Below are 24060 nucleotides of genomic sequence, written 5' to 3' on the forward strand. Positions count from 1 at the left end.
AGGTAAACAGGTAGGCACACACAAATTGTTGTACATGCCAAATTCATCAAAACTTTTACTAGGGCATGATTTACTAAAACAACTGTAAACTGAAATAAAGTTTAAAGGAAAACTGGAATTGGAGGTAAAAAAGAGCAGTTAATAAAGGCAGTTGGTTTAGCATTAATCATTATCCCTGCTGGGACCAGAACACAGACGAAGTAAGGGATGAAGTTTATCCTGGCTGTGGATAGTAGAATCCCCAGGTAGGGCAGCACCAAAAGGATTCAGAATAAAGCAGGGAGCTCAGCTGGTTCGGATTAAAGAGTACTCTCTCAAATTCAAAGACATGCATGACCTGATAGCTACCAAAACAAAGGAGGTAATGCATAACACGGACAATTAGCTTACTAAACTTTCTCAGACTTAATGGCTATCGAGTTTCTCCACAGAAAGCCCAAGTGGCACAGCCACAAGTAACCCATTTGCGCTAAGGAATCGCTGTGGGATCCCGAGCCTGAGGAAACAGCAAGAAAGGAAACAGCCAGACTCTGGAACCTCAAACAGCTGAGGAGCTCCAGATTTTCCTAAGGATGATGAGGTGGTGCCACCTACAACCATGGAATACTGGTAAAGTCCCTCAATGCCCTTTCGAAATCCTGTCCAAAGGTCCTCATACAGGTTGAGGAAGACAAATAAGAGGAAGGTTTAACTGTGCCAATTAGACACGGACTCCGTTGTTAGTGCAGAACAAAAAAACACTTTTATTGTGGGTGATGAACTTGAACAATGTGCGCTCGGTCAAGTGCCTTATGAAACGTGACCCTCTTGCCATGTTTGACAGTGCTGGATCTTCCCTCCTGCCCTGAAGTAGATGTCACTGGAGCTGGGCTCGTCGCTCTGGTGCCGTTCCGTGGCATCCAGTCTGTGTTGTTGTGAGTGTTGGACCGAGGCACGGCTCTGTCAGCCTTATCTCAAGTCCGCTGTACCTCAGTGGCGTCTGCCAGTAGTCGGTGATGAGGTCGTACAGGCTGTCAAATACTTGGGTGTCTGCAAGGCGTTACATAGAACACCACCGCAGCACGGCTCTGAGTGATCCCTTCCTGCTGTGCAGGCTACAGCTTGTCCACACATGAACGTCAGACCTCAGCTTCCGATGTCTCATGGTGAACACACTAAAATATACCTACCATGTGCTGCCTTCTCCATTTCCTTCAGCAGTTCCTTTAGGAGATGGGATGAGCCTGGGAGTTTCTTCCTCGTTTGGGTTCATCCTTTCCTCTTTCCAGACTTGTACAGAATGTACGAAGTCAAATATCAGGTGCATGAAGTTTTGGAGACCAGCGGTGAGTCAGCGAAGTCAGTAAAGACAAACTGCTCACCGCTGGGATTCCAGCTGGGCTCCAGCGCGGGAGGAAATGAATGACCAGGCAAAGACATCCACAGGAGCACTTCTGCAACCAAAGACCCACAAAAAGTTTCACTCATATGCTACAGCATCACTGAAGAGGAGAGCATTAGGGGGAATCGTGCCATGAAATGGCACTGAAATGGGCAATGAAAGCTCTCGCAGGAATTACAAAGCCATGACTTACCCATGCCATCCACCAGAGTTTTGGTCCCAGAGCTCAGAGCGGATCCTGGATCACCTGCTCCAGTCACATCTGCAAACAAACGCAGGACAGAGCAACTCCCATTAAACATCCTTCCAGGCAGAATGACACAAGATGCAATTAAAGCCAGGGATTTCTCCATGACACTATTCTCTCCCTTCCACACCTCAAAAACAGTTCCTGGGTGCCTGCAGGGGCACCACCGTCATACATAACTAACCCTGTGTGGAACTGCCCAGAGGAATGCCCTCTTGGAGCTCACCCCAGCTCTAAACTCAACTGCATGAACTGCATTAAACCTAGGCTTTGGTAAGCCACTGCCTGGAGACAGAGCTGTAAGCAAGGACAGAGGAGAAACATTCCCAATTGCATGTGCCCATCTCTCTCTTCCTTAGTGAGCTGCAGTGAAGGAAGGGGCTCAGCTAACGACGGGGGAAAGTTGCAAAGCTGCAGAGCAGCCAGGTGACCTGCTGGCTGGTATTCCACAGCTTTCCAAATACTTTCTCCAGGCCGTGGGGAACAGTGCTCAGGGACCTCATGGAAGAACATTCAGTCCCTTGAAATTTTCTTGCTGGGAGACCTCAGAGATACAGGGACGAAGGCAACACAATGCTGACAGCATGGAGCACCCAAAAAACAACGACCATCCACGCTTCTCAAGAAGAACCTGCTGGCCGGTGAAAAGCGGAACCCTTGCTGAACTATCCCAGCCAAATATGATCCAATACCAAGGAAATGAAGCCTGGTGACTTACCTCCAGCATCCCCTTCAGGCTCGTAGACATGGTTCTCTTCTGCTGATTCACCAGCAGGGCCTGCAGGCACAAGTGTGATCAGACACAGGTGAGGAGAGCTTCCAGCACATGTGGGGCCTCCTTTTCCCTGAGTGACCTGTAGGGTCTGGCGGTGGGCCAGGGAATGCCACGGCCCAAATACAAAGCTCTGGGCTCTCTCAGCTGAAGAGGGGCAGCTGTAACCTTCCCACTGAAAAGTGGCAGCTCTCCGAGTAAAGAAATACTCATGGCTCGACTGTGCATGCCCTTGAAGGCTCAAACAAGCTCAGAAGGACTTGAGAGGATCTTAAGTAAAATTGCACTCAAGTAAACTAGGAGAGCATGAATGTTTCTGCCTCCAAGGAAACAGACACAACTTACATGCCCAATGCTTATGCATTTTCTCACTCCTCTTGTCTGGCTACCTTGTGACAATAAGCCCTGTTTAGTGTTTATTTCTTATATTTATATTATTTGTTGAGTAACAGCTTCCACCATGTGCAGCCAAGCAGAGAGCAGTTACTGAGTGAGGTGGTCAGAAGGGCAGCAGCTCCTGGCTGGCCACGTGCAGGGGCTTCTCAGCCACATATACCAGCAAAGTGTGGGCACAGTCGGTAGAACAGCTCCTGGTGGTAATTTCTGGTCACAGAGCACTGCAGTGCCCAGGACAAAGCCAGCAGCCCGTCCCTACAGAGACCCCTGTCAGGTGGGGCTGGGGCTGCAGCAGCCCTGCCTCTTCCCAGTCTTAGCAAATAGCAAGTCAGTCCAACAGCTCTGCTTAGAGGAGAACCAGAATTTATTTCAGGCACGTGGTCCTGAAATCTGGAAAACCCCGATGTTTCCAGGTGCAGGTAGCACTGGCAAGCATAGACATCAGATGGCTCTGTACACCTCGTGACCTGCCCAACAGGAAAAGAACGGTGCCACTGTGTGGCTAAACTGAGCCCATCAGGCAGTTATAAGTTGGTTGAATCCTCAGTGGAAGTTTGCTTCACGCATGGTTAAAGTAACTTAGTTTCAGCAAGTTCTGCATTAGTAACAATGGAAAAAAAAACCACCCAAACAATTATGATAGGTGCTGCAAAAGAAACTCCTCTTCATCTTTCGGATGGAAAGTCAATGACTGTGTGGAATTTCCCCTGTAAAGCTGCAGGGCCTTCTTCCACTTCAATGTCTCTGCTGTCTGACACGAGAGAGCTGCTGTGGCCTCGTGTCCGTGCCTGTGCCTCCTGCAGTGTGAGCAGCTTTGTGGGAGGAGAAGAAACCCACAGGGACTTGGGCCACAATTAAGAACAGTGTCCTGTAAAGGAAAACCACAGATAAGAGGGAGGATCAGCAAGCAGCAGCACGGCCATCACAGCTCTGGGGGAGGTGCTGTATTTTTCTAAGACTTGGCTATCCCAGCCACTGGAAGATGATGTCAAAACTACCATTTTGTCCCAGGTATGTTTACGGCAAAGGACATACTATAATTGAGAGCAGCTTACTGTACTTAAGCAAGCAAACAAAACTCCTAAAAACTGAGGACAGGTCAGTCAGAAACCTTCACTGCCACACTTGTATCAAGCTTCATCTGCATGCAAAATATTGTCATGATAGTGACAGTTTTCTTCTTATGAGGTCTGGGTTTGGTCACTCTGAGCAGCCAGCAACAGGAAACACTGCACACGACTGCAGCTGCTACAACCCAGTGTGCAGGTGGACACAGAGAACTGAATCTGGCTGTGCCCTCCTCTTGGCCTGCTTACAGCCTGTGCTTGGTTTTGGAGACAAACTTTTAAACTTCTACCAAAGTAGCTCTCAGTGCCAGCTGCTAGGATCTCTGAAGACTCTCAGTGCAGGGCAGTGCAGGTGAGCACAAGGAGTCTGCTCTAAGAGCTATCCTTCTTTGCCACTGCTTACAGAGCAAGTATTTATACGGCCATTCTCATGCGATAAGAGGTGTGGGAGGGAATTGTATCATCCCCTCACATCAACATCCTGGTTGGATCCATTCCTACTACTTATCCCTTTAACGTCACAGCTCCTGGGTAATGTGTGCACAGCCTCATGTGTTTGTCAGCTGTACCTGAGTACCCAGGCTTTGGGCCAAATGGTACACAGACATCCAGCTGTCATCCAACTAGACTAACTTGGGATGGCTTAAAGCAGGCTGGGGAATGCTGTCCCCTCTTGAAGGCTGGTCCAGGTTGAGATGCTGTGCTCAGAGGGGCTGCCTTGCCAGAGCAGTATTCCCAAGCTTAGCTGATTCTCTGTGACATTCCCTGACCCTTCTGCTTGTGGGGAAGCAGATGACTTGAATGCCTCAATCATTAAACAGCTCGCCAAGGTGATATGCTCCATTCTAAAGCCTGGATCATTGTTTGGCCTGGGTGCTTTGCATGTTGGTCTACCCCTGGCAGAGCTCAGCCTGCTGTGGGCTGTTCCTGTTCAGCCAAGCTAACCCCTGCATCCTGCTGACACAAAAACTGCCTTCCAGTAGGAAGGAACAAAAGCTGCACTTACAGCAACTGTGCTATCCAAAAAAGAGCGACGATTGCAAAAAATGGGAAGCAGCAAATATTCTGTAAAAGCAGCTATCTACACTCCACCAGTGGCAGTAACTGCAGTGACTGCAAATTTCATTGGAAGATTGGGGCATCAAAGCAGATGGAACAAATTTAGTGCAAACAGCGGAATAATGCTTGTGCTCTTCACACTTACTCATCTAACATGCAGAGGAAACTTTCTTCCTGGTGCAACTCTGTTTCCACTAAAGCAGGTACACTCACGGTCTTAGCAGTTACTCAAGGAAAGCTGTAGCTTCCAGAGCTGGGCACAAACATGTTGCAGTTAATTTCTCATCCCAAAGCCACAAATCAGCAATGCAGGCAGAGAACTAGGCAACAGCTGCAGGGCCCGTGCAGTCTTTGCTGATTAACCTATAGACACTGTGCAGAAGAAATAAGCAGGAAAGCAGCTGTCAGAATACTTCACATTAAGAGCAAGACTTATGTTACTCAGTGTCAACGTTAATGAATACCAAGAGCTTTCTTTAAGTCTGCTAATTGCTATTTATCTTCTAAGATACTTGTAAGGACCAATAAATCATGCATAGTGTCATACTGCAAGATAGCTCAAGTATGTAGAAGCATTGATGCAAGTGATTTTAGAAAGAAGACAGGGAGTAGGGGGACAGATTTAAGTTATTCTGTACGGCTCATCAATGTCAGGACCTAGCAGCAGCAGTCAAACACTCAGATGTATGTTCTTGTAGAGCATCCTTGGCTTCTCAGAAAGATTCTGGTAGCCACATTTCCCATATTCTTATTAAGCCCAAAAGTCTGTTGTCTCCTCGACAGTAAAAGCATATTTCAAGTATCGCAGAGGAGACCTGGATTTGATCAAGTTGTCTGACCAAGATAAAACTAATGGAGAAAGACACTCAGCTGAAGAAAAAACAAAGTAAACTGCCAAAAGACAGAAGACTGGGAAGGCACCTCTGGCTGTGCAGAATGTGTTGATTTTGGAGGGGAGGGTCTATGAAAGCTGCAAGTGCTCATTTTGCAGTTTCTTTTTGACCCTATTTACAAAACATCAAGCAGGAGCCCACTGGTGCATGTCAGCGTGTCCCTGTTTTCATTCTGAGTGACGCTGGCCCAACACATACCGACTTCCTTTGGAGCCCAGCACGCCTTTTATGTCTCTGAAAATGATGCAGGGACATTTTCTTCAACGTTCCCTTTAGGATGCTTTGTTTACCTAGGCTTCAACAAGGTGTATGGGAAATGAAAAGTACAAAGTTCTAAAGGAGTGACCTGCACACCGTCTGGGTGCTGGAGCTGCTGGCACCACGCAGAGCAGCAGCACAAGGGCTGTTTGCAGGGAGCTGATCCAACTCCTCCAGGCTGACACCTGTGTGCCAGCAGTGACTGCAGGGCTTTCCTCAAAGAGAAAAACCCAGCGAGGCCACGGGCTGCTCCGCCTCCAGCATCACATCCCGGTAGGACGTCAGTAATTCTCCCTTCGTTGACTCAGAGCTTCCCTTTCAACTGAAATCGGTCGGGTCTGCCGTACAGAACTCCAAAAGGACCCAAACGTTCTTCAGACCTTGATTTTACCCCGACGCCCGTTGCCTGGTACCAGCGTAAGCCATCTCCCTGCCGGCTTGCAGCCCCGCGCCGTTTATCAGCCGATCCCCACCTGCCCACGTGCGCTCCGCAGGCTGCGTGCAATGCCCAGCTGCCGCTCGGTGCGCCCGAGCTGCCGCAGCACTCGCAGCACGGAGCCCTTTGTCCAACGACGGCGCGGCGGTACCGAACCGAGCTACGATTTCGTGCAGCGGCACCTGTGAGTCTTCTCTCGCCCCGTCTGTGCCACGCGGAACGGCACCGACCGAGCCGAAGCAGCGCCTGCCAGCAGCGCGACGTGCCGCTGCCCGAGTTGAGAAATACGCTTGCCCCGCTTTGCCTTCGCTGCATTTTTCTTTATTACAGGAACACCGCACCCCTCAGCGCCGAGGACTCTCGACCTAACTGTACGTGCGCAACACACGCAAACGAAGCATTTACCGATTACCGAATTCGAAGCGTTAGAACGCCGGAAGCTCCGCCCGGCCGCGTTCCCACAGCCAACGTGGCTCCTCGACGGCTTCACCCGCTCTTCAGCGCCTCCCCGCCGCTCGGGGCTCGCCGTGCCCTTTCTCAAAATGGCGGCCGCCAGCTTCACCCCGCGGCCGCCCTGCCCGGGTGACGGCCGGGTCGCGCGGTCACGTGGCGGGCGGCGGGCCGTGGTGGCGGCGGCGCGGTGCCGGGCGACCGGCCGGGTTTGTCCGCTCCTCCTGGCTGTGCCGTGCGGTCCGGTCTCGGTGGGGTCCGGGGGCTCCCGGGGTCGGTGCCGCTCACGTACGGGACGGCGCCGCAGGGCCGGGATCGGCGGCAGCGGGGTGAGCGGGGCCGGCGGATGCCCGCACGCTGTGGCGGTGAGCGATGCACAGAGCTTTAGGATGTCTTTCCAACGTCTGCTTCCTTCCCAGGTGGCACCGAGACCTCCCGTGTGCCTGCGGGAACGGCGAGAGCGGCTGCTGAGGCTGTGAGCGGTGGCTGATGAGAGAAGCTGAAGAGAGGAGCCTCAGAATTGAGCTGATGGGTGAATCCCAGCCTTGGGATTTGCGTGCTCTTTGTTCAGCAAACACGTCTGGCCCCCGATTGCTTTAACGGACCGATGTTGTTATGTGGCACCAGACAAGGTAGGGAATCTGTGGGACTTGGCGTGCTTGCATCGATGCTTCTCAGCCTGTTTTTGCTTTTCTGCAGTAGCATAACAGCCTAGGTATCTCTGTTCTCCTTCTTAAAAGTGAAATGTGCTTTTGAAGTTCCTTTGCTTGTCTGATTTTCTCCAGAGGAGAGACCTTCATCCTGTGCCTGCTTCATTTCCTGACCTCTTGTGGTAGTTGCAGGCACGAAGTGCTAACAGGAACACAGGACTAGATCCTTAGATGTTTGTTTTTTTTATTATCTGAACCTGGTAAGTAAGTGTATGCTAAATAGGAAGCTTCAGTTGAACCGCAAAAAATTCATCTTCTTACTGGCTGGCAAATAACTGGTTTTATAAGTCAGAGGTCCAGAATTCCTTCAGATTCTCAAGGGACGTTCCAACAGATACAGTGCCCTTAAATTATTGGTATACAGCTCCAGGTTTTTATTACACATTCTGATTTGCCTGTTCCATAAAGTAAGAGCTTTGTATTGTAACATAATAAAGTTAATCTGTCTGTATGTTTCTTAGGAGCAGCTGTCTTCCAACTTGTCCTCTGCAGCAGTCAGCATTCTGCAGGTTACTCTTCCCCAGTTTGCAGAACGAGTATCAGAAGTTGATGTTCTTTTGTGAAAGAGTAAATGGGTGTTTAAAAAAAGGCAGCATGACATTCCTCACTGCAGATAAACAACGGCACAGATGCCTGTCACCTCCGCAGTAAAAGCTGGACTTGCAGCAGTATCAGGGCAAATGCTCTTCACGTCTTTGTTTTCCTGCAAGGGATTTTGTACAGCTGACCTCACCCTGCCTTTCATTCCTTGCCATCTCCCCCTTTTTCTTCTAAGCAACAACCTTTGTGGCCGCTGGAACATATGCAGGAGATAAGAATTATATCAATGCAAGAATGGCTGGAATGTATGCAGGAGATGAGAACTGTATAAGCACAGAGCCAATCCTTTGTTCAAATCACGACCCTGGTGGAGTGTACGCTCTCCTCGTCCATCCAGCGCTGTTTTGCTCACTTTACTGCCTTGCTTAATTCAATAAAGCTATTCCTTTATCAAACTAGACTCTGTCTGGTTTTGTCACGGGAATCTATAACAGTGCCATGGGCAGCGCTCAGTGAGGAAGTGAGCGAGCTGCAGGGAGATGCTGCCCTTGAGAGCAGGGCAGCTGGAGATTGCCTCTTCTGGCACCTGCGCCAGGACAGCAACGTGGAGATGTGTGACCTGTGCGGCGGGAAGGCAGCGGGGAGTGGCACCGGGCGGGGCAGAATCGGCACTGCTGTAGTCCAGGCGGGAGCCCGGTCCCAGCTCCAGCTCCTGCCCAGCACGGCAGGTTTGCTGGGCCAGACGGGCTGCAACGAGGGGAGCAGCAGTTCCCAGGCGTGTTGCAGCCCGGCTTGGGCTCCGAGAGGCACAGGAAGGGGTTGGAGCTGGAACAGTAAGGAAGTGAGCAGAGGAGCTCAGCGTGCTCTGCTGCCCGGTTGGCTCTGTGTAACACAGCCCAGCCGGGAGTGCGTTTCTCCCTCTGGGCCACGGCAGACACGAGATGATCCCGCTCCACAGCTCTGCACGCATGGATTGATGGCAGCTTTCAACTCCTCCTTTGGAGTGTCTGAATGGGAAGCCTCCAACGGGGGAATTTCCACTCCCCTCTCTCTCCCCGACAGCCCGCAGTTTCCCTTCGGGGACCCAGCAGGCAACATCTGCCTCTAGCGGCCCTTCCAGCGTTCCCTTCTGTGCGCTTAGCGCCGGGCTGACGGCTCACCTGGGGTCGTGCAAACCCCTCCCGAGGCTTTTCTTCAGGCTGTCCCGGCAGCTGCAGGTGCCTTTAGCGCACACCAGCTCCGGCACTGAGCTGTGTAATAGACGCTGAAAAGCCGACAGCCTGCGGGCTGACTGGAGCACACGTTGTGAACGCGGCCGAGCAGCACGTCAGTAAAGCGCAGCCCGGGCTGCCCGGTGCAAAGGGCGCACGCTGCTGAGAACGCCCCCTGGAAGTGAGCGCAGGGTGCGTGCTGAGCTGGATGGGGAGCAGCGCCCCCTGGTGGGGGACGAGGGAAATGCAGCCGCCGAGGCATTCTTGGTGCAACGAGGGACCGGGGCTTGTTCAGCTTGGAGAAGAGAAGGCTCCGGGAGACCTCCCAGGACTTGAAGGAAACGTATAAACTGTATAAACTGGAGGGGGAACAGATGTTTACGAGGGTGGATAATGACAGGATAATGGGGAATGGTTTTAAATTGAGACAGGGGAGATTTAGTTTTGATATCAGGGGCAAGTTTTGCATTCAGACGGTGGTGAGGCATTTTAAAAGGTAGCCCATAGAGGACGTGGATGCCCCATCCTTTGGGGCATTCGAGGCCACGCTGGACGTGGCTCAGGGCAGCCTGGTCTGGTGGACAGTGTCCCTGCACATGGCAGGGGGTTGAAACTAGATAGTCATTGTGGTCCTTTTCAACCCAGGCTATTCTATGATTCTGTGATTACCTTTAGATCTTTGATGTAACGCATGACCTTAGAGAAGCTCACGGATTTCCAAACTAACCTTGTGTCTCTTACAGAAGATCTGTGTCAGCAAGGTGTCTTGATATCAAGCTAAGAAGGAAGCTGTGTGCCCAGTGTCATTCAGGCCCAAAGTGTGGTTTCTCCCTGGGAAGGGACACAAAGGGGACCTGTTGAGCAGGCACTGTGTCAGAACCTCTGTCCTCCCCCCTCCAACCCCCATTCTCTGCCCCTAGACTTCCTTTACTATAGAAGCTCCCCACAACTCCCCAGTTTCCCCATTCCACCCCTCTCTCCATCACCAGATCCTCTTTCCACCTCAGAGCAGTCCCACTCACTCACACCTTCCCCCCCTAGATTCCACACAACCTCCCTTTCCAGCCCAAAAAAGCCCCACTGACCCCTTTCTCGCCCCACCCACACCCTCCTTTATCCCCTCTTACCCCCCCTTGGAATCATGCAGAAGGATCTGCATGAGACATCCTAGAGAGGTTTGGGGGCTCCAGGGGGCTCTTCTGGACTCAACCAGAAGAGTCTGGAGATATCCCAGAGGGACCTTGGGGTGTCCAGGGAGTCCCCGGGTTGGTCCTGTGGCACCATGGAAGGATCTGGAAGTTCCCACTATGGGTCCAAGAGCTCTGAGGAGTCCCTGGGCTGATCTGGAAATGGCCCAGTAGGGTCTGGTAGGGTCCAGGGAGTTCTCATGTGGGTCTGAGTGGTCCTGGAGTCATCCAGAAGGGTCTGGGGATGTCCCAGAGGAGTCCTGGGGTGTCCAGTGGGTGCTCATGCGAATCTGAGGGGTCTGGCCATCTGTCTCATCATCTGCTGTAACATGATCACAGCACTTTCATCAGTGGTTTGGACTCACAGCGACAACACTCACTTTGTCAACTGTGTCACCAAGGAATCATAAGAATTGGAATCGTTGGGATTGGTTAATATGGACTGCTGTTTGTACTCTACAGAACCCATCCTTGTTCAGTGTATTAATTTTAGTTTAGCTACTTTTAGGATTGTTTTTGAACCGTGCTTCTTTTTCTCTTAATAGCAAAGGGGGAGATGTGGGATAAAGAAAGTCATTATCTTGCTAATGAGTAAAGAAGCTTAGCAGTAACTTGAGCCAGACATAAACACACACGACGCTCCTGCTTCCTACATGTAAGTTGCTGTTGCACAGGTATAAAAGGTTGTAAGCATCTTCAGTAAAGGTCCTTCATTCTTCCTTCTGCACCAGCAAGGGAGTCTGAGCCTCTCCGCACCAGCAAGGGAGCTCGGAGCCCTCTTGCCAACAAAGAGGAGAGGAGAGGAGAGGAGAGGAGAGGAGAGGAGAGGAGAGGAGAGGAGAGGAGAGGAGAGGAGAGGAGAGGAGAGGAGAGGAGAGGAGAGGAGAGGAGAGGAGAGGAGAGGAGAGGAGAGGAGAGGAGAGGAGAGGAGAGGAGAGGAGAGGAGAGGAGAGGAGAGGAGAGGAGAGGAGAGGAGAGGAGAGGAGAGGAGAGGAGAGGAGAGGAGAGGAGAGGAGAGGAGAGGAGAGGAGAGGAGAGGAGAGGAGAGGAGAGGAGATTGAGCAGAACAAAGGAAAAAGGGAAGAGAGGAGCTTGTAAGGGGGAAGAAGAGTGATGAACAAGAGGGGAGAAGAAAGAGGGCAGAACAGAAGAGAGAATACAGGTAAGAAGAGCAGATCTAAAAAGATCCTTTTTCGGAGCAGGACACCATCACTCTGATCAGAGTGCTGTTGGCCGTTCCCAGGCCCTAGAAAGCAAAGCAGCCACGTGCACAGAACGTGCTGGAGAATCACTGACAGACACAAAGGTCTCAGTGCCCAGTCTTGTGCAGGAGCATTTACCTGCTCTTAATTACAGCAATTTTGCATTAATGGAGCGATCCATTAGCAGCTAGTGTGGAGAAGAGGAGGCTCAGGGCAGACCTTATTGCTCTCTATAACTACCTGAAGTGAGGTTGTAGTGAGCTGGGAGTTAGCCTCTCCTCTCATGTAACTGGTGACAGAACTAGAGGGAATGGCTTCAAGCTGCACCAGGGGAGATTTACGCTGGATGTTAGGAAATACTACTTCTCTCAAAGAGTGGTCAGGCAGTGGAATGGGCTGCCCACGGAGGTGGTGGAGTCACCGACCCTGGAGGTATTCAAGGAACGTTTGGATTTCGTGTTGAGGGATATGGTTTAGTGAGAACTACTGGTGATAGGTGGACGGTTGGACTGGATGATCTTGTAGGTCTTCTCTAACCTTGGTGCTTCTGTGATCTTCTGTGATCTTCCCAGTCCCCAGTCCTGCCCTGTGCTGGTGCTCTGCAACAAACAGCAGTCCAACACACTGTGTCCCTGCAGAATCACAAAATCGCTCACATTGGAAAAGAACTTCAAGAGCATCGAGTCCAACCACGACCTGAGCAAAGTACCCCAACTCTAACAACCCTCCTCTAAATCATGTCCTGGAGCACCACATCCAAATGGTTTTTAAACATGTTTGGGGATGGTGACTCAACCACCTCCCCAGGGAGCCCATTCCAGTGCTCAACAACCCTTCCTGTAGAGAACTTTGTCCTGATACCCAACCTAAACTTACCCCATGCCTGTGCGTTCTGTGCAACCCCACAGATGTGACAATGGGGTCTGGCTTCTGCACTGGCTTCTCAAAGGAAACCAGTGCACGCTGTCAGGAGCGGAGGAGGAAGCAGCTGATCCTACCACTCACGCTGCTATTCTGGGAGTCCCTCCCCAGGACTCCCACAGCTTCCTCTTCCCAGCCCCGCTCAGCTCCTCGCGGGCTGCAGACGCTGCTGAGGCTCTCGCACTCCACGGCCGTCATCTTCTTCTCGTGCTGCCGGACCGCTCTCTGCAGGGCTGCGCTGAGTTCCTGCCGCTGCAGCCAGAACCGCAGCTCCCGTTCTGACGGATGGAGGAGCTCCGTGCCGGCACCCACAGCACGTGGTCCCCGGGCTGCCGGTGGCACGGCAGGATGCTCCCCTCCCTGCCTCCCATCGCCCCTCGGCTCCGGCATCCTCCTATAATCTGCCTAAGGATTCCAAGACCCTGCAGAGGGCTCCGGTCAGGCCGATCGACGGCTGATGCTAACGGCACGAGGTTCGACACCACCACACGCCGGGTCCCGCACGTTGGTCACAACGACCCCAGGCATCGCTGCGGCCTTGGGGCAGAGCGGCCGGAAGGCCGCGTGGAGGAAAAGGCTCTGGAGCTGCGGGCCGACGCTCGGCTGAACGCGAGCCAGCAGCGCGCCTTGCGCAGGTGACCGAGAAGCCGGCCGAGCAGCAGCAGCAGCAGCAGCAGCAGCTGATCGCCCCGCGCTCAGCCCCGCCCCGCACAGCGCCGGCCTCGGGCCGGCACCGCGACCGCCGCCTGCAGTGGGACGCCAAGGTGCCCCGGAGCCGCCCGTATCCAGCGGGTTCCCCACGCCATCGCCGGGCCGCGCCGCCCGTCCGGACGCCCCGCTTCCCCCCCTGCGCCCGGGCAGCCGCCAGCCCGCGCTCGCCGCTCTCCAGCAAGGCCCGCACGGAGCGGGGCGTGGCGGTGCGGGTGCGGGCGCGGGCTCGGCCTCGCTGCGGTCCCCCACGTCCCCGCCCTCCTCCTCCCGCAGCCGCAGCCGGGGCCCGGCCGCCCCGCAGCCCTGGAAGCGGAGCGGCGCCGCAGGCAGCCGGGCCGGGGCCGGGGCCGGGGCCGGGCGGGACGCGCGCGGTGATGACGCAATGATGGCGCGACCGCGGACGGAAAGGACCCCGCGCGGAGTGCCCGCCCCATCCGGCGGACCGACCAATGGGAGAGCGAAGGAGGCGGGGCCGAGCGCGGGCTCTCCGCCAATGGCGGCTGCGGCCGCGGGGCTCCGTGCGGGGAACGCGGAGCTCCGCTGCCCCGGGTCCCCGCCGCCGCCCGCCCCGTGCCTCGGGGACGCCGGGCGGTCGGGGGAAGGCGGCGCGGGGGCACCGCCGCCGGCCCCCGTCCGTCCCCCGTCGGAACCGAGCCGTCCGCCATCGTTGCGCCGCCGGGCTGCGTGAAGCGGCGGCTGACCGCGAGCGGCGGGACCCGCCGGCGTCCGGGAGCGGCTCCTGGCTGAGCCGGGCAGCCCCGAAAGAGAGGGAGCGATCGCGCGGGTCGAGGCGCGTTCGAGCCCGGCACGGAGTCAGCGAGAGCCTTCGGCTGCTGCCCCGCAGCTGCAGTCCCCAGGTGCCGTTTTCCATCTGTCCGCCTGTCTGTCCCCGCGCGCAGCTCCCGGAGCTGCGTGAAGCCGACGTGGAGCCGCTTCGAGTTGGCCCCGAGGAGGGAAGCCGCGAGGGGGGATGATTGTCAGGATGGGAGCTGGTTGGGAACGCGGTCATTCCTCTGTTTACTGCTCTGTGTGTTCAACGATTAAATGTTTAGCGTTCGTTTTTCAGCGCTTCTGTCTGCAGCGTCCCGCTGCCCACCGCTGGGTGAGGACAGGGCAGCTCAAATGGCCGTGTCGTAGGACTGCACCCACCAGCGCCTTTCCTTCCCCCGCATCCCCTCCCCTCCTCAGCACCGCGTGGGAAATGGCTGGCGTGGGATTCTGGCAGAGCTGGGGCGGCTCAGCCTGCAGAAGAGGAGGCTCGGGGGATCCCGGGCACGGCCATCAGTCCCCGCAGGGAGGTGCGGAGAGGACGGAACCAGGCTGCGCCCGGCGGTGCCCAGCAGCAGTGCCGGAGGCTCACGCTGCAGCACAGCAGGTTTCCCTGCGTGCCAGCGCTGAGCCCCCAGCTCTGGTCAGCGCCGTTGGACATTTTTGCCAATGATCACGATGCAGGAGATGAGCGCATCCTCGCGAAATGCACCGGGAATCCTAAGGCACGAGGTGCTGCTGGCACTCCTGAGGTTTGTAAGGGGCAGCGGGGGCTGTGGTCGGGGTGCCTCGAAGGGACTTTGAGGTGCTGTGGGTTCAGAATTGTATTTTTTCCTCCTGTTTCACACAGACGGTGGCAGTTCGGCCCAGTACCTCAAGGTGGCAGCAGGACCCCCAACAACAACGGAAACGTCGGCTCCCCAGAGCCCCGTGTATGGCTGTGAGAATGATGGAGGGCGTAAGAAACGTAGAACATGCACGGGGCTTATGATGTACCGTGACACAGGGATGACATACTCACGTGTCCTTTCCATATCCTTTCAGCAGTTGGGTTAAAGCCTCCTGAGATCATACGAATGGTAAATCCCGCTTGACAAACGTGATGTCATTCTCTGACAAGGTGACCCGCTTAGTGGATGAAGGTGAGGCTGTTGATTTGGTCTACCTGGACTGCAGTAAGGCCTGTGACACTGTCCCCCACAGCATCCTCGTGGAGAAGCTGGCTGCCCATGGTTTGGATGGGCGTACGCTCTGCTGGGTGAAACACTGTCTGGATGGCCAGGCCCAAAGAGTTGTGGTCAATGGAGCTGAACCCAGCTGGCGGCCAGTCACGAGTGGTGTCCCCCACGGCTCAGTGCGGGGACCACTCGTATTTAACGTCTTTATCAATAATCTTGATGAGGGGATTGAGTTCATCCTCAGTAAGTTTGCAGATGACACCAAGCTGGGAGGGAGTGTTGATCTGCCGGAGGGGAGAAAGGCACTGCAGAGGGACCTGGACAGATTGGTCAGTTGGCTGAGGCAAACTGTATGAGTTTCAATAGGGCTGAGTGTCGGGTCCTGGGGGCTGGTCTCTTCTCACCGCTGACAGGACGAGGGGAATGGCCTCAAGTTGTGCCAGGAGAGTTTAGGTTGGGTATCAGGAAAAACGTCTATACAGAGAGGGGTGGTTAAGCACTGCAACTTAGAGAGAAGGAAGTGGTGCGGGACCACAGCAAGGGCCTTGCACAAGTCCAGGGAGATGACATCAGTTGCCCTCCTGTTGTCCATCAGTGCCGACACTGCATCACAGAAGGCACCAGGTGGATCAGGCACGATCTGCCCTTGGTGCAGCCATGCTGGCTGTCCCGGATCACTTCTTCATCTCTCAGCTGCCTTAACACATCATCTGGGAAGATCTGCTCCATGATCTCAAATAACTACGAGGTTGCTATGACTTTGCACTGCGCAGGTGTAGCGTGGAAACTTCTTGCTCTGAAGAGAAGCCAATGTAAGTGTATTCTGGGAGAATTAAGCAGAATGTGACACAGCCAGCAGAGTTAAGAAATAGCTCTTTTATTCACTATTGCACGAGCAATCTGGAAAGCCTCAGCTGGCGGCAGCAGTGGTTGTCCAGGTGTGGGACGTGGTCCCCGCACCCTACGCCAGGGGGACGGCTGCCATCCGCTGGAGGATGGGAGCGGGGATGGTCACAGTGCCCAGCGGGGCTTGGGGCGACTCGATCTCTTCTGCGTGGCCAGGGGGATTTAGGCTGGGCTGGGGGGCCACAGGGGCTGCACTGGGGACAGCGGAGCTGGGGTGCTCTCTGGTCTGAGGGGGAGGATGTGCTGGGGCTCCGCGGCACCTAGGCTGGATGTCTTAACACATGTGGAGGCCGAGCCCACCTGTTCTCTGCTTTGTCTGGGGCCGGCTCACTGTCCAGATGCCATGAACCCTTGAGGGCAGCACACTGGGCTTTGGCAGATTCCATGAGGTGCCTGCAGAGAGAGGAACTGCTGAGGGCACGGGAGAGCCCCCCACTCTCCTTCCTCCCAGCACCACACAGAGTGGCGCTGGAATAAAGAGCGTGGTGGGATGGAGGTGGTGGAGCAGCTCACTGGTGTTTCTGCCTCTGCTGCTGGATGCAAATGCAGTACAGAATCCTTACAAGGAGCACAGCAACAAACAAAGCAAACAAAGCAGAGTGCCTTTGGAGGAGAACATGGAGACATCTTCCACAGGGACGCTGTGCGCTTCTGCATGTTCTTCATGAGCTGCGTGTTCTTCAGCACCCGCAACCTGAAGGAACAATGGTGGTCACTGCTGCGCCTCGTGCCTGACTGGCAATCTCATCAGAGCTCTGACACTGCCATGAAATGTTGTGTTTCATTTCCGTGGCTTCCTGGAACAACGCTTCCCTGGGATGCAGAGACTGTGGGAGGAAGATTGCTGCTGCTTCTCGCCGTCTGCTGAGTGTGGTTCAGGCGGCTTTGTTCCCAAAGAACAAAGTTCCTAAGTCCTTGGGAAGCCGGTGGGAGGGAAGCAACCTCTAACCGCCAGCCACAGAGCTCTGTGCACAGCCTTTACCTTGAAGTGGAGCACCAGCCGCTTGAACGTCCTCTGTGTCCTCATGGGAGAAGAGCAGCGTGCAGCTGCTGCCCTCCTGACACACAGCCTCAGCCACAGGCTGTCCGTTGATCTCTTTAGAAAGAAGGAAGCAGAGTGGAACCGTAAATATCTGCTCTCATCAGGAAGATGTTATCTTCAGGGGGCACTACTTCCCAGAAGACATCAGTGTTTTCCACATGTGTAGAATGTTGGTTTCCAAGCCCTCTGGTAAACAGACAGAAATGTACCCACCAGGAGCTGCGTTCTCCATCGTGACTGTCTGTAGAATGTGAGAAAACCTCTGAAAATATCTTTGTCTTACCAACTTCCCTCTCTGTCCCACAGGACCTGAACAGGATGTACCAGATGAGCCAGCTACTGAACATAGCACTGTTTGGTGAAGTCCACCCAGACAGACTACCCACCCCTGGGATACCAGCGGGGGTCCGGCACGGGAAGCAGCTCTGCTCTGGAGGCACTTCTGCAAGCAAAGAACCATGAGAGCTTTCCATCATACACCACAGTCTGTGTCACTGCGTGACGGCACAGTGCCATCTGAGGAACAGATGGTACCAGGGATGGTGCAGGGACAGGGCACGCACGTGCAGCTCTGTGCTCTCACTCCTGCAGGTGTGGCTGGCTGACATTAGGGCTGTGAGGTGGCAGCTCGCAAAGGAAGTAAAAAGCCATGACATACCCATGCCATCTGCTAGAGCTTCCGTCCGGGGAGCCGGCTGGGATTCTGCATCCCATTCATCTCCACTCGCATCTGTAAACAAACGGGACAGAGCAGCTCGTGTCAGACACGTCCATATCCATCTCCAGATGGGAACAACGAGGGATCGCTCCACGGCACCCTCCTCTCCCTTCCACACAGCAGCGTCTCACCCATAGATGCCGGGTGCCTGCAGTGGCACCGGGCTGATACACAGCAATCCGTGTGTGGAACTGTCTGGAGACGGGAGGGGAAGAGAACTGAAAGGAGATGGAGGGGGGAGGAAAAGAGAACGGTAGGGGGAACCTGAAAGGCTCTGTCCTGGCAGTGATTTACCTCTGCGTTCCACCTCAGGAACAAAAGCTGTGTCTGACCAGAACACTGGCTTAAAAGAACCAGTGTAGTCATCTAGAATCACAAACGGATAAGAGAAGCTCCCGTTAAATGCTGTGATCTCTTTTTCCATCAGAGACCAGAGCTGGGTCAGGTAATGAGCTGGGAGAAAGATTGAGGTTATCAGTTCCACAGCTACAGAGTGGGCAGGAAGACACAGGGGCAGGTTGCAAAATACTCACCAGGCCATGTGCAGCACCATCATGGACTGCACGGACCAACATTTGGCCACTCAGGCCTTACTTACTTACTTACTTACCATTGCAGATCAATGGTGGGCACAACGGAAGGTGACAGTAAAGCACAAGAGGAAACCATGCAGCCAGAAGTTTGCTCTCCTGAAGTTGAGAGTCCTGCTCCACTTTTTGCCAGGCCTGCATTCTTCAAGATCACAAACTCCACCAAGGCATGTCAGCACAGCCCAGGCTGCCTCCAGTCTTAGCCTCTCTAACGCTCTCCTCTGCATTGGTGAGCACCAGGTCTGGTAAGGCTTCACCTCGGGTTGGTCCATCTATTTCCTGGACCAGGAGGTTATCCTTGACAGACTCCAGGAATCTCCTGGATTGTCTGCCACCCGCTGTGCCGCGCTCCCAGCAGGTATCTGGGTGGCTGAAATCCCCCATCAGGATAAGAGCCTGTGAGCACAACACCTGCAGCTGAAGCAAGAAGGTCTCATCAACAGCCTCCTCCTGATCAGGTGGCCTGTAGCAGACCCCAGCCACTAGGTGCCCTTTACCAGACCGATCCTTGATTTGACCCACAAGCTCTCGACCTGATCGTGGCTGTTCCTCAGACACAGCTCTTGGCATTCAATCCACTTCCTAGCGCAGAGGGCAATTCCCCTCACCATAGCTAACACTGCGTGGGATGTTTTGACACTGGATCTGATGTCAGCCAGCCTCTTGGGCTGGGGCTGTGGCTTCGGGACTGGGGTTGTGGCTGGTCCGAGCCTTTCCAGCTGTGGCTTTAGGCCTCGGGGACGATGCCAGCCTCTCTGCCTTTCAAGCTGTGGCTATAAGCCGTAGGCTGGTGCTGGCCTCTCGGGCTGTGGCTTTAAGCCCTGGGCTGGTGTAAGCCTCTCAGGCTGTGGCTTTAGGCCCTAGAGCTTGAGGCAGCCTATAGCGACGTGCATTTTAAAGTGGCTCATGGAAGTAAATGAAAGCAAGAGAACATGGAGCTCTGCTGGGTATTTCTAGAATTGGAATAGAGACAGGAGAGCGTGCTCAGCCTTGTGTGGTTGGTTGTACCCATCAGTACCAACCGCAGCTGAAATTGTCTTTACATCTTTGTTAGGCACTCCTCTGTCTGCCGCTTTTAGTCTCTGTTTTCTGGAATGCAGGGATTTCTCTTAGTGGCCACAAACACTGCCAGGATAAGCCAGTCTGAATTATCACTGTTGCTTACCCTCCTCAAGAGAAGATGACTGTGCCTTTCAAATGCTGCCAAATCCTGGGCTTTGGTGTGCTCTGTGTGCTACCAGAAGAGAGCGTGACATTGGAAAATGAGGAACTCGAGATCCCAAAGCTCCAAGGAATGTAGTCTGTCAGAGCCAAGGGTCTTGGAAGGAAGAGTCCCCATTGTCCCTTTCCCTTTCCTTTTCCCTTTCGCTTTCCTTTTCCCTCCGCAAGCGAAGATGGCTGTACTCTGAAGGCAGGTGGAGGCAGGGACAAGGGTCAGGAGCCAGGACAGAATGGTTTCTTTGTTGCTCGTTGGAAGGAAGGACTGTGTTTAGTGCAGACGGATTTGCCATAGTGTTTCTTACAGGGACTGACAGTGGGGTGAGATGTGCCCTGAAGTGGGCATGCTTGCCAGTAGGCAAAGGAGAAATGCAAATCATGCCAGTAAGTCCAACAAGGGTGTCCCTGGGGACAGGGCTCCCTGCAGCACTGGGGCTGCGCTGCTGAGCTGCCAGGCTCCCACTGTCATGCACGAGCCCCAGCTGTGCAGCAGGGCCTGACCACCTTCTCTGCCCCATGTTCACCTACAGGGGAAGAAGGAGCGGGCGAGGAGACAGGGGCTCGCCTTCTGGATGCAGTGAGTGTCCCCTCATTGCCCCGTGCCCAGCCACCAGCAGCCGGGCTCCTGGCAGTGGGCTGATGGCCTGGCCCCCCACTGCAGCCGGCGGGGCTCCCAAACGGCCCCTTTGGCACTGTGGGGGCTGTGCTGCTGTGGGGTGGGGATGCCTCATCCCCGGCCCTCTTTCCCTTTTGCCCCACAGGACGATCTGCCTCATCCTGGTCTGCCTCCAGCTGCTACTCGTTGTCGTGCTGGGCTCTGCAGTACTGTACGCCCAGCACTATGACCAGGAGCTCTTCTATTGGCTCCTGCCTTGAGTGCTGCCCCAGACAACATTTGCTTCCCTGGTGTACTTTACAAGCAGTACCCTGCGTGTGGTCTGTGATGGGCTGCTGCCCATCTGACCGCCCTGCTCAGTAACCCTTCCCAGCTCGGGGCTGCGTGGTGGGGCGTGGGGAGAGGGGTCTGTCCCCACGGAAGGGGCCTCTCCTGTGCTCCTGCCCCCCAGAGGTGCACAGGCACAGCTGTGGGCAGTGTGGGCAGGCAGCCGAGTGCCACCGCTTTGGACTTATCAGTAAGTTTCTACTGTCGTCGTGAGTCGTTGCCAGCTGAACAGCACCACCTGCGACAACCCATCAGACTGAAGATCCACACCTGACACCGGGACGTGGCTGGATCTACGAGTGCTTTGCTGTCTGTCTGTCCCTCTTTCCCCATTTTCTGCCTTTTCTCTTTGCCATCTCTTATTTGACTCTTTGTTTACCTCTACCACTTATTCATTGCAAATAGCCCATTGGCCAGTGTTACCTCCAATTGGTTGTTGCTGGCTGTTAAGAAAGCTCTCAAAAAATGGATGTGTATTATTCCTCTGAGTTTGGATGACTCCATTGCAGTAGTGACCCTTTGCTGACCAGGGGAGGCGCGACTCAGGAGGTGGACAGAGATTCACCCCCTCAAGACACACTGAATGGGACGAGACGTAGCTAGGAGGAGAAATGGGATGAGCAGTGTCCCTCTGCGCACAGACGTCTGCTGCTGCGTCTGCACAGATCTCTTGTGCTCAGTGGAGTTTGTCCATGAAGGCTGCAGCAAAGAAAAAGTGTCTCTGCTAGGGAGTCCTGGAGAGGCATAGAGATGCAAAACAGGAGAAATGAAAACTAAAAGCAGGAGCCCAAGGCCAAATGCTGCCAAGCAGCATAACCCTAAGAACAAAAGGCTGCACCCCTTTAGCAAAAGCCTGAACCCAAGGCCCAGAGATTTAACTCCTTTAACACAAAGTTGCACCCCAACGCCAAATGGTGCACCCCTTTCACAAAATCCTAACCGCAGGACTGGTGGCGTTAGACCCCTGCCAACAATTCATGGGGAGAGCAGCATCAGCGAAGGGAAGGCTGCAGTGCACGCGGGATGTGAAGTGCCAAGGGTGAAAAAAAAGCTCTTAGGTTCTCTGCTCTCTGACCTGGAAGTCTCGGACAGGGAGTGGAATAAACCCCCCACAATTCAGGAGGAAACAGAGTCCTACTGTTCCACCTGGACTGCCACAAGTCCATGGGGCCAGATGAGATTCATCCAAGAGTGCTGGGGGAGCTGGTGGAGGTGAAAAGCCAAGCTGCTTTCCATCATCTGTCAGCCTTCCTGGTCAACTGGGGATGCACTTTGGCCACAACAACCCCAGGCACCGCCATGGGTGTGGGGCAGAGCAGCTGGAAGTCAGTGTAGAGGAAACGGACCTGGGGTTATTGGTTGACACTCAGCTGAACACGAGCCAGCAGTGTGCCCAGGTGGCCAAGAAGACCAACGGCATCCTGGCCTGTATCAGAAACGGTGCTGCCAGCAGTGCAGGGAAGTGATTGTCCCTCTGCACTCAGCTCTGGTGAGGCTGCAGCTCGAGTGCTGTGCTCAGTTCTGGGCCCCTCACTGCAAGAAGTGTCTCAGGGAGACCTCACGGCTCTCTGTAACTCCTGAGGAAGGCTGTGGTGAGGTGGGGGTTGGTCTCTTCTCTCATGTAACAGTGATAGGATGAGAGGGAATGGCCTCAAGTTGCACCACGGGTGATTCAGGCTGGATGTTAGGAAATATTACTGCTCCAACAGAGTGGTTGGGCGCTGCAATGGGCTGCTCTGGCAGTGGTGGAGTCACCGCCCCTGGAGGTGTTCAAGGAACATTGAGACATTGTGTTGAGGGACATGGATTAGTGAGAGCTATTGGTGATTTCAACCTTGGTGACTGCATGATTCTGTGATTCTGGATGGGGGATTGAGAGGGGACGTCGGGGGGGGGGACGAGGATCAGAATGGCGGAATAGGAGGGGTGGGACGGGGGAAGGGAAGGAGGAAAGGGACCCTGGGGGTCAGAATGGGGATGAGGGGGGATCTGAGGGGGGCAGTGAGCTGGGGGGTAGAGGAGGACTGCAGGGATCAGAATGGGGGAACTGTAGGGAGGAGGGGACTCCAATAGTCAGATGGGAGGGGGACCACAGAGAGGGACTGGGGAGGTTGTGGCTGAACCACTGGGGGGGGACACAGCACCTCCTGCCACCAAGCAGAGGTTCTGAGTGACACAGAAGCCCCACGGGGCCAAAGCAGAACTGCATGCGGCCCCCAGCTCCTTTAAGCCCAGTCCCCTCCTTGGTGCCCCCCCCAAACACCCACCTGTAGAAGCTGAGGCGGCGCATACTCCCCATCTGGAGTACTGCCTCCAGGTCTAGGGCCCTCAGTACAAGGAAGGCAGAGAGCTGTTGGAGAGGGTCCAGAGGAGACCCTCAAAGACCATCAGAGGGCTGGAGCACCTCCCCTACAAAGACAGGCTGAGGGAGCTGGGCTTGTTCAGTTTGGAGAAATGAAGGCTGTGGAGTGAGCTCATTGCAGCTTTTCAGGACCGAAAGGGAGCCTAGAAACAGGAGGGGAGTCAGCTCTTGGAAAGGGTAGATAACAGCAGGACAAGGGGAAATGGTTTGAAGTTGAGGCAGGGAAGATTGAGGTTGGATGTCAGGGGGAAGTTGTTTGCTGTGAGAGTGGTGAGGTGCTGGAACAGCTGCCCAGAGAGGCTGTGGATGCCCTGTCCATCCCTGCAGCTGTTCAAGGCCAGGCTGGATGGGGCCCTGGGCAGCCTGAGCTGGTATTAAATGTGGAGGTGATGGCCCTGCCTGTGGTGGGAAGGTGACAGAGATGATCCTTGAGATCCATTTCAACCTGGGCCATTCCGTGTGATTCTGTGATTCTGTCCTGGTTTTATCAGTGCTCCATGCCATCCTGCAGACTGTTGTGCAGAGCGCAGTGCTGTGGAGCTGTGCTTCCAAGCCCTGTGCTCTCCAGCACTCGCGTGTGAGATCCGCCTCTCCCAGGAATCTCCTGTTCCCAGGAACTTCCACTGCTCCCTTGTTCTGTGTGCACATATGTGTGCAGAACCACACACCGACGTGCAAAGACTTCCCCGTGCACATACCTGTGCATTCACACACCTGCAAGCACATCCTTACACAGCCCTGTGTGCACGCTCCATCCATGTGCGTGCAAATCTGAGCAAAACCGCACAGCCATGTGCAAAGACCTGGATGCACACACCCGCGTTCATGCACACACATGTGCAAACCCACCCCTTTGCACACCCACATGCATGAAGACACGAGCGCAGCTCCAGC

At 54.6% G+C, this 24060-nt stretch overlaps 2 protein-coding genes and 1 long non-coding RNA gene across 13 annotated transcripts; 2 read left to right on the top strand and 1 right to left on the bottom strand.

Moving 5' to 3' along the window:
• Positions 1-612: 612 nt before the first annotated feature.
• On the bottom strand, positions 613-13640 carry LOC149916715 (uncharacterized). 9 transcript variants are annotated; one of them, XM_090145877.1, is made up of 9 exons: positions 12050-13630; positions 10548-10929; positions 10148-10251; positions 5068-5294; positions 2347-2406; positions 1575-1643; positions 1362-1433; positions 1170-1269; positions 620-1010 (listed from the first exon to the last, which is right to left on the bottom strand). In XM_090145877.1, the coding sequence occupies exons 4-9, from the start codon at positions 5069-5071 to the stop codon at positions 857-859; spliced, it is 459 nt and encodes a 152-aa protein (XP_090002003.1). In that variant the 5' UTR covers positions 5072-5294; positions 10148-10251; positions 10548-10929; positions 12050-13630; the 3' UTR covers positions 620-856. The 9 variants fall into 9 exon arrangements, 2 of the variants coding, with proteins under 2 accessions (XP_090002002.1, XP_090002003.1); XR_016469039.1 differs by having other exon boundaries at positions 613-1433; positions 10548-10926; positions 12347-12441; positions 12686-13640; XR_016469038.1 differs by having other exon boundaries at positions 613-1433; positions 12347-12441; positions 12686-13640.
• On the top strand, positions 6559-8340 carry LOC149916716 (uncharacterized). 3 transcript variants are annotated; one of them, XR_016469044.1, is made up of 3 exons: positions 6559-6693; positions 6840-6880; positions 7379-7515. It is a non-coding gene; the product is annotated as an uncharacterized LOC149916716 (long non-coding RNA). The 3 variants fall into 3 exon arrangements; XR_016469046.1 differs by lacking the exons at positions 6559-6693; positions 6840-6880 and adding exons at positions 7129-7288; positions 7745-8095 and having other exon boundaries at positions 7379-7591; XR_016469045.1 differs by lacking the exons at positions 6559-6693; positions 6840-6880 and adding exons at positions 7132-7288; positions 8131-8340 and having other exon boundaries at positions 7379-7591.
• A 250-nt stretch (positions 13641-13890) lies between the features above and the next one.
• LOC116241478 (uncharacterized) lies at positions 13891-22667 on the top strand. The gene is made up of 7 exons (XM_090145744.1): positions 13891-14298; positions 14508-14739; positions 14894-14961; positions 15060-15141; positions 15254-15288; positions 15983-20438; positions 20623-22667. The coding sequence occupies exons 1-6, from the start codon at positions 13891-13893 to the stop codon at positions 16232-16234; spliced, it is 1077 nt and encodes a 358-aa protein (XP_090001870.1). The 3' UTR covers positions 16235-20438; positions 20623-22667.
• The last annotated feature ends 1393 nt before the right edge of the window (positions 22668-24060 follow it).

Source organism: Phasianus colchicus, chromosome 9 (assembly GCF_987193195.1).
Source record: "Phasianus colchicus chromosome 9, bPhaCol1.hap1.1, whole genome shotgun sequence".
Classification (NCBI taxonomy): domain Eukaryota; kingdom Metazoa; phylum Chordata; class Aves; order Galliformes; family Phasianidae; genus Phasianus; species Phasianus colchicus.

Bases quoted from the DNA above. Each gene is read 5' to 3' on its own strand.
- LOC149916715 (XM_090145876.1), bottom strand. The intron at 1,644-2,346 runs GTAAGTCACCAG...GTTTGTTTGCAG, and splicing joins GCCTGAAGGGGATGCTGGAG to ATGTGACTGGAGCAGGTGAT. The intron at 1,011-1,169 runs GTAGGTATATTT...AGTATTTGACAG, and splicing joins AATGGAGAAGGCAGCACATG to CCTGTACGACCTCATCACCG.
- LOC116241478 (XM_090145744.1), top strand. From the start codon at position 13,891: ATGGGAGAGCGAAGGAGGCGGGGCCGAGCGCGGGCTCTCCGCCAATGG. The intron at 15,142-15,253 runs GTATGGCTGTGA...ATATCCTTTCAG, and splicing joins TCGGCTCCCCAGAGCCCCGT to CAGTTGGGTTAAAGCCTCCT. The intron at 15,289-15,982 runs GTAAATCCCGCT...GTTGTCCATCAG, and splicing joins CTCCTGAGATCATACGAATG to TGCCGACACTGCATCACAGA.